This window comes from Passer montanus, unplaced genomic scaffold, assembly GCF_014805655.1.
Source record: "Passer montanus isolate IOZ18808 unplaced genomic scaffold, ASM1480565v1 scaffold1, whole genome shotgun sequence".
Classification (NCBI taxonomy): domain Eukaryota; kingdom Metazoa; phylum Chordata; class Aves; order Passeriformes; family Passeridae; genus Passer; species Passer montanus.
Genome location: NW_024356504.1, coordinates 25269593 through 25278521, shown reverse-complemented (window position 1 = coordinate 25278521; position 8929 = coordinate 25269593). Strand labels below are relative to the sequence as shown.

At 48.6% G+C, this 8929-nt stretch overlaps 1 protein-coding gene across 4 annotated transcripts in view; it reads left to right on the top strand.

The window, feature by feature from the left end:
• Nucleotides 1–8929, top strand: part of ZEB2 (zinc finger E-box binding homeobox 2) — a 112900-nt gene continuing 103971 nt past the window's right edge. Inside the window, exons 1-3 of one of the 4 annotated variants that reach the window (XM_039702896.1) lie at nt 1–251; nt 356–454; nt 3099–3263. In XM_039702896.1, coding sequence (XP_039558830.1) covers nt 3191–3263 — 73 coding nt within the window. In that variant the 5' untranslated portion in view covers nt 1–251; nt 356–454; nt 3099–3190. Of the gene's footprint in view, nt 455–2170; nt 3264–3617; nt 5217–8929 lie in introns of those variants that run through there. The other 3 variants (XM_039702925.1, XM_039702907.1, XM_039702916.1) reach the window with 3 other exon arrangements.

The window sequence follows — 8929 nt, the reverse complement described above, 5'->3', positions numbered from 1 at the left end:
GAGGAGGTGGAATTGCATTTCTGCCGCTAAAGCGTTCGCGGAGACTTCAAGGTATAATCTATCCCAGATCCTTTCCCAGAGAGAAACTTGGCGATCACGTTTCCACATGATGCTCACGTTTGGTGCTCTCCAATTATCCCTCCCCACAAAGATAGGTGGCGTGTGTTGCAGGGTCTCTCCTCTCGCTCGTACAGAAAAGAAAAAGAAAAAAATGTCATTAGAAGAGGCGTAACACGTCAGTCCGTCCCCAGGTTTGTGTTTCCTGGAGTGGCAGAAAGAGATCAGTCCTAACCTGCCCAGCAGGAATAACGGTCCTTCCGACAACTCTTTGCAAGGCTTTTTACAATTTCTCCAGGAGCTGCATCTCCCTTCACCTTTTCTCCTCCACTTCGCGGCTTCTTCATGCTTTTTCTTCTCACCATTTCTGGCCAAAACTACAAACAAGACTTCGCAGGTAGGTTCGGAATTTAATTCTATTTTCTCTCTTTTTTTTTTTTCCTCTTCTCTTCTCTTTTTTTTCTCACACTATCTCACGCATCAGTGGGGTTATTTCATTTCGAGAGTATTTTAATTTTTCTGGATTGTTTATACTTGGGGCGAATTTTTTTTTTTTTAATTTTTTCAATCTTTTGAACCGAAACCTGAAGTCACTCCAGCACCGCTCCAGGAAAGGATGAGCAGTTTCGGGGTGCTCGGGGCTGTGCCACCACCACCCCTGCTCCCCTTACCTGTCAGCCAGGTACGGGAGGTGCCTTTTAAAACGCAGCAGCAAAAGTTTTAGTGTTAGGAAAGAACTTCGTCCTCCTGCAAAAAAAAAAAAAAACAAAAACCCCGAAACATCCCCCCACCCACCTCCTGCTCTTTTTATTTCGGGTTTTACATCTGAGCTCTGAAAGTTTGCAGGTACCTGTTAATGCTTTGCATGCCCTGAGCATGCAGAGCCAGCCCGGCCGGGCACCGCTGGAGCCCCAGCCCCGGGCAGGGCTCCCCGGCAAAGGATGTGTTTCCCCAAACAGAAAGTTTTGCTGTTTTGTCTGCATAGTTGGTTTCATTTCTATATTTTATTTTGTGAAGCTGGGTGAAGTAACACCTTAGCTTCTGGGAGCCTAAAGCAAGAAGTGAAAGTACAGACTGGAACTTAAAAGTCGTTTAGCAAAAGGGAAAAAAAATAAATTAAAATTAATACATATTTTTAAAAGCTTGCCGGTACTCTGAGGAGAAAAGCGTTCTCGAAATTTGCAGGTTTAAAATTATTGACAACTTTTTACGGGAGGCTGGAGAGTAGGGAAGGGAGTGAAATGCATTTAAAACAATTCACCATTGGTCGTTTTGCATTAAAACGCCAATTGCCGAGGTAGGGTGAGGGTCCGGGCTCGCCTCGGTGCCTGTCCTCCCTCCCCGCTGCTCTCCTCTCCTGGCAGATCTGCCGCGGTGATGCCACCATTGCCCACCCCAGCCTCGGGAAGAACTGGCAAATACTAAAGTTTCTAGCACATTTCTCAGCCTCTTCTTCGCTCAGCCACATTCATCCCCATCCACAGAGCCACCCATTCCCTCTGTCCAGGCGGAATCCCAGGCAGGAGAGTGTGAGTAAACACGCTGACCCTACGCACACTCTCTCAATCTCCCCATCCTCTTACCTGCTTGGAGATTTATTATTTTTTATTTATAGCCAAGCAGGTTTTATAACAGTAAACGCCTGAGGAGAGAGTTCAGGCAGAATAAAAAGACCCAACAGCAGCACACTTCACTGCTCAGTCCTGGTGTGAAGCTCCAGCAAAGTAAAAAGACACAAGGGAGAGGAAAGAGGAAAAGGGGGAGAAAAAAATCTCACACTGCTTCAAATACATATATATATATATTGAAATTGTTGAGCCAGGTAATAATTTTTTAGGTTTTATGCAAAACTCCCAGTGCAGGAGAAGACAATAGATGCGAAGGCGAGGGGGCATCCTGCTCAGGAGAGCAAGGGTTAATTGCCCTTGTTTTACAGTTTGCATCTGTTACATCTTTTATAGCCCCCTGTTTAAACTAATCCTCAAGTCAAAGCATCTTTAAAGCTACAGCATCTTCTTCGAGATGGACTGAGTTTCAGGAGCGTTCTTGCAGCAAACCCAACGCTCCTGCCCCTCTCTCCCTTTGACAGATAGAGCCTCCTGCCCAGCCCGGGCACACAGGCACACACAGTAGGTCTAAAAGTTTACAAGTTGCTTTTATTTTTATTTTTTTCCTTAAAAACAAAAAAAACCCCAAAACCCAACTGAAAGGCTGAAAACTCTGACAGCGGTAGTTTTGATTTCTGTTTCTTTTCTGGGAAGGAAAAAAAAATTGACACTCTGAAGCTTTGTTTAACTAAGGGGCAGGGGAAACCCTGAATATTGTCAAACTGACTAAAAAGGTGACAGAGGTTTATAATTACACTCCTCGTTGTTAGGGGGAGGGGGAGGTATCCGTGCTGAGCTTTACCCCAAAAGGACAGGGGAGAGCCATGTTTCCCTCTCCTCTTATCACTTTGCTGGAGCGCACTTTGGGGGGGAAAAAAATGAAGGCAGGAGAAGGGTAGGATTTCGCGTGAAAAGAAGTTCTAGTGTCAAATTAAAGTACTTTTAGGAGGAAATGGTCCGCCTAGCATTGAGTCAAACAGCCTACTGTAAAAGCTGTGCATTCCCTCATACGGTCATGAGTTATGACTCATTTGAGATGTAATTCTTGTCTCTCTCTCTCTCTCTCTCTCTGATCTGCTTTGCTGGTGCAACACACACACACGCAGGGAGGGAGACACGCACACGCGCTCACACACACACACACACACACGCAGAGACACACACACACAGAGAGAGAGAGAGAGAGAGAGAGAGGGAGAGGGAGCAGAAATAAATAAATAAATAAATATATAAATAAATAAAGAAGAAATCTGCCCGGCTGGGGAGAGAGGGGGAGCCCGCTCCGACCGCGTCCCACCTCCCCCGGCACGGCCAGCCTCGCCGTGTGCGTGGATGGGTTCTTTTTCGGGTGCAAACTGGGGTCCCCGTTGGCGCCCTGCGTTTAAATGGGACATCCCGATGCCCACATTGTCGCTGTGTTTGGTCGTTACATAGAGCCTGCGTGCTGCTGCTGCCGCTGCCGCTGCCGCTGCTGCTGAATCAGGGAGTCGAGCCCATGCGAACTGCCATCTGATCCACTCTTATCAATGAAGCAGCAGATCATGGCGGATGGCCCCAGGTGTAAGAGGCGAAAACAAGCCAACCCCCGGAGGAAAAACGGTAAGACGGCCCCCCGGGAAAACTTTTTCCGGCCGGTTCCGCCGCGGCCGCGGGGGGAAAGGCGGCGGCAGGACGGGGAGCGGGACGGGGAGGGGGGCACGGCGCCCGGCAGCCCGGGGCTGGCCGCCCCCCGCCGCGTGTGCGGCCGGAGCGCGCGCGGAGCGGAGCGGAGCGGAGCGGGGCGGTGGGAGGCGCGGAGCGGCGCGGAACGAGCGGGGCGGGCGGCCCTGGGAAAAAAACCCGGCAGCGTGAGAACCCCGAGGCGGGCTGGCACCGAGTTAGCCACTCTCTCTCTCTCTCTTTCTTTCTTTCTTTTTTTTTTTTTCTTCTTTTTTTTTTCCCCCTTATTGTTAGGGACTCGAAAATGAAACTTCCTCCTCCCTGATAATTAATAATACTAATGAGCTCGGTGCCCGATTGTCCGCCGCTGCCCTCTCCCCCGGTCCCCGCCGGCCGCGCAGGGCCGGGGCGCAGTGGGACGCGGTGTTCTGGGCTGATTTCACATTTGGCAGCTTTCACTGGTGTGGTGGGTCTCTCTTTCTCCGTCTCTCCCCGTCCCTCCCTTAGTTTCTTCCTTTCTCTCCCGGCTGATAGCCGCTTCCCCGCCGCCAGCTTCCCCCTCCCCGCCCGCAGCCCCTCCATGGCCATCCCGGCCCCACTTCCAACAACTTTGCTCTCGAGGAGCCGGAGGAAGGAAGATATTTGTGTGAACCTGAACCCGTGCGCTTATAGCTCAGCTACTTCATTTAAGTGGAGAGGTGGAGGTGGAGGGGGGCTGAAGGAGGAGGGGGACGCGCACAACAACAACAACAACAACAAAAAACACAAAGACAAGAGAATGTTGATTAGAAACAAATGATCCTGCCCCCCCCCTTCCCTCTCTCTAGGTTGTGAGTGTGAGTGTGTGTGTGTGTGCGTGTGTGTGTCTTTTTCTTGTTGTGGTGGAGGCGTCGAGCCATATGGGGGAGTGATAGAGGAATTTTAGTCAGAAACTGTTCGTTATGTTACACTGGCTTTTCCCTTTGTGTTGTCTTTGATCTATTTGCTTGGCTTAGTATTACCAAAAAAAAAAAAAAAAAAAAAAAAAGAAAAAAAAAAAAAAAGGAAAAAACCCCAACTAAAATAATATATTCCGAGCAGCTTCCCAAAGATCCGTTTCTTGTTATCTTTTTTTAAAGTCTCTCCCCCTCCACCACCACCCTTTACTCTTGTGTCTGTCATTATTTAAGGTGGTCCTCACAGAGGAGACCTCCCCTTCCCCTCATCTCTGGGTAATTTAGTAGACATTAAAATTACACGTAATGTTTCCCTCTCCTCTCTTGTGTTTCCTCTGTTCTTTTTATTAAATGTTGGTTATTGATTTTCTAAAATCAATGTCTGTTGTGGGGCTTTTTTCCCCTTACAAGTATCTAAAGCACGTTGCTGATCAACTGGATAACAAAAGCTTTGTGTCAAGTAGCCTTTTTTCTTATGTTAAACAGTCATTTTTGAGAGAAAAAGAGAATGAGATTTAAAGCAACGCATCCAGAAGTGCTCTTTTGCAGTAAAGAATATTCTGAGTGTTTGAGGGGGTTTTATTCTTCTTCCTCAGCCTCCTTGCTTTTCCAGGCAAGACTATTAGTTTAGCGTGTTAAACCCATCACATGCTCTCTGATGAGGGATGCATCTACGTGTTTAATATTTTCTCAACATGATTTGAGTACTAAAAAAAACCCCACCACCACCACCCTTACCCCCCCCCCCCCCCCAAAAAAAAAAAAAAATCCTGGATGCCTCTGTTTGCCCAGGACACCAGGAGCGTATCCTGGTAGTGCAGCCAAGTCTTTGGGAGCACGTATGGAGCGGGGTGGCAGATTCTGGTTGTTCCCATGCAAAAAGGTGTTTTCAGGGAGCTGCACTAACTTGGAAAAGCCACCACACTTGGGAGACGAAAGTTTAATTGCGATTTTTAAGGTAACCACTTAAAGATCCTGCAAACTTCAAGTGTGCGTGCGCTGCTTATGCGAAGGGCTGAGTTCTCCCTTCAGTGTCTTGTTCTGGCCAAGACACGGGGTGCGTGTGGGGGGGAAGGAAATAATTCCCTACTTTCTGTCTGTCCCCTCTTTCCTCTTCGTGCTCCCTAATTTGTTCCTTTCATTCATTTCTGAGTGAGAAATGCCCTGGTTCTGAGGAGCAGGTAGAGCGACCGTGGGTTTGGTTTGTTGGTTGGTTTTTGTTTTTTTTTTTTCATTTTCTCTTTCTCGACAAGCACGTATCCAATGCCATTCCCGTTGGGAATTGCCTAGGATTTATCTGGACTGAGTGGATTTTTCTTCTTTCCTGGAATCGTGGAAAAGATGTTACTTCTGAGCTTGTGTCTTTGCTGATAACACCAGAAACGGTGATGCTTATCGAACTCGGACAGAAATTCCTTAGAAACGCAGCAGAACCAAAATAAAATTTAAAAGCTACGAAAAAGAAAATAAAAATAGATGGTCATGAAGGAAGCGAGAGGAGTGTTAGTGAATCCCAGACACATTGCAGACGGGGACAAAACAGAATAATCCAACTAATGCCTCAGTGGGCTCCACGCCTGTGTGCGTGTATCTGCGTGTGTGCGGGGATGGGCAAGGCTCGGGATGAGATACCGGGGCTGGATAAAATTACAGCGGAGCTAAATAGGGTAGAAAGGAAGCAGGCTCGGGATTTTCCAAGATAACGGGGTTGATGAGAGCTGCTGGAGTGGAGGAGAGGTGTGCGGGGAGGGGGGTGTGGGTTGAGAGAGGCGATGTGGAAATCAATGAGGGGCGAGCCCCCCGGGGACGGGGGGGCAGCGGGGAGGATGGGAAGGAGAGGACCCCGAAAGCGGGGCTGCGGGGGGAGGGCGGGAGGTGCGGGAGCGGCAGCCCAGGAATGCGGCGGAGCTCCGGGAAGTTCAGTCAGATGATTCCCAGCGCCTGACTCACTTCGCGGCACTTTCACTCGGGAGAGAAGTGGCGGCAGAAGAGGAGGAGGAGGAGGAGGAAGAGGAGGAGGAGAGGGCAGTGAGCCCCCTTTCCGCACGGGCGCCCCGCGGAGGCGGGGGCTGCGCCGGCGGCCGCAGCGCCGGTGCGGAGCGGCGCGGAGCGGTGCGGAGCGGGGCCCGGGAGCAGCGCTGTCCGGCCGGCAGCCCTGCCCTGCCGTGCCTGATGAGCCGCCTGCCCTCCGTGCTGTTGTGGTTTGGCGTTTGTTGGCTGAGGTTTTTTCCCCCCCGCTCCTTTCCGCTCCCCTCCTCGAAAATCCAAAGTGAAATTAAAATCCCCGCGAAGAGGGGGGGAGGGGGGAAAGTTGTATCTAATTTACCCCAAAGTTTCAGTAAACAGCTCTCTTTGATTCCTTTGCCACCTCGCTTCCAGTTGTAAAGAAAAGGGAGAAAGTTCAATGCTTTCAGGGCGTCTGATCCAAGACCACAGACCAAACAAGAGACGATTAGACTTGCTCAGAGCCTTTCCCAAAAAGATACCCACCCACCCTCCTTCCAGGGATGCTGGGGAAGGGGGAAAAACCTCCTTCCTCCCTCACTTGAAAAAGAGGGGGAAAGAAAAAAAAAGAAAGAAAAAGAGGAAAAAATAGGCAAGCCTGCCTGCTGCCTTTAGTGAGTGGGAAGTGAGTCTTGTCTTCCCTGCCTGGAGAAGTTTGGAGGCAGCTAGACTGAGGCTGGGGTGTGAGGAGGCAGCTGTTCCCTGTGCAGCCCAGGTGGCAGCGGGCAGAGCGGGCACCCGGAGCGCTGCCGTGGCCGGGCAGCTCCCCAGGGCCGGGAATCCGTTGCGAGGAGATTACCCCGGGACTTGGCTCGCTGGGTAGCGAGACAAATGTACTGCTACCACCTCCAGAAAAGCACCTGGAGATAGGTATTAAAAATTAATGCCATAAATGCGAGTGGCCAGGGCGTAATGATTACCCAGCCACATTTTCTCGGTGCAGATTCATGTCCAGGCTGAGCTGTGACATGGAGTAGGGCAGGTTGTTTTCTGTGTCAAGTCGGATCTATTTATTTTCTTCCGAGTTTCGAGAAACCCAGAGAATTTGGAGATTAGTGCCTGATTTAGTGTTTGCCATTTGTGACCATTCGGTAATTACTGGTTTTGCTTATTGCACATGCTTCGCAAGGAAAGTTTTGGGGGAATTTCTAATTGCTGCAAGAAAATGCATTTGATGGCTTGGAAAAGGCGTATTTGAAAAGGGAAGGAAAAGTGATAAGGAAACCATTACAAGTTAATTATCGATAATTATACATAGCCAACTGCCCAAGGTAGGGGAAATATATGGGAGACTGAGATGTAAGCTCTCAGGACAGGCTGGTAATATTCCCCAAGAAAAAATGTGTGTCTCCCTTTAGAGTGGAAAGAAGGGTGTTGATTCTTTTACAGCAGCCTCACATTCATTCCAAGAAATAGGAAATTCTTCGCCTCACAACAGTTTTTGGCATCTGCATTATCCCAGTGCTTTTAAGGTGCATTTTCTCCTCTGTGAAAGAGAACTCTTTGTCCTTTTTTTCTGCAAGACCATGGCTTCCCAAGGTAGACACTATTTTGTGCCTGTCACATAGAAAGGGAGTGCAGGTTTGCAGTGCTCACAGACAATTGATTGTCTGCCCTAATGTGTTTCATTTACATGTTTATAACGTCAATAGTGCTGGGGTGTCCACTGTACCATTCATTCCAGCATTCCCACAAGGGTGCAATTGTCTGAATGGCCAAGTCAGACACCTTTTTGATTGCTCTTTAGTTGTCTTTTTAGAGTATAGAGAAAAAGGAGAGAAATCTGTGATGCAGAAACACTAGTTGAAAATATTTCAGAATTAAACGTCACCATTAAAGCAGATGTGAGCATTAGACAAACAATGTATTTTAACTAAGGTTCTGAAGGTGGAAACAAATTCAGAATAGTGGAGCTGGTTAGTGCACACGACATCCAGTCCTGTTCCTTAATTTTTTGGGGCTTTTTAAAAATGATCTGTCGTTTTCATTTTCATTTCAGCCCCTGTAAATGCAGCCACCTCCTAACTCTTTGTATGCTTAACTGTAATTTGCTATATTTCCCCTCCATATTTACATATCTCTGTTTATGCCAACAGCGTCAGCTAACCACTGGGAAAGTCTATTGAGAGAATAACTAGGCTGGGAGAAGTATAGACTTGAAAAAATAGTAAGATCCAAATATTTCTTCATCAAGTAGGGTTTTCTTGGTGAATAAAACGACAGTGCCTAGACTTTTCCTTGCAGCAGTTTAACTTACAGAGCTGTGCCCCAACTCCTTACGCCTCCGATCACCATCCTCTTGCGCTGCGAGCTTGCAGCAAAGTGTTTCGAGGAGTTTCCAAGTCAATGAAAGATCACTTTTGAAGGTGTGCTGCGCTGTTTTGATATGCCACCCTGCCCTTTATCACCCGGAGTGGCTTCTGAGGGAGGCAAGAACCGCTTGCTCGTGGTGAGGAGCAGAATAAATGAGGCACGCAGCTCGCTGGGACTCGTGGAGAGGTGCATGTGTACATGCGCCTGCACCTATGCGTGCGTGTGTGTGAACAGGGAAGTGGGATGTAGAGGTGTGCTTGAAAAAAAACGCTCACACTTCAGGTTAGATTCATTTCCCCCTAAAAGGGATGCTGATCCCAGCAGCTACAATTAATGCAAGTCGACCTGCCCCAT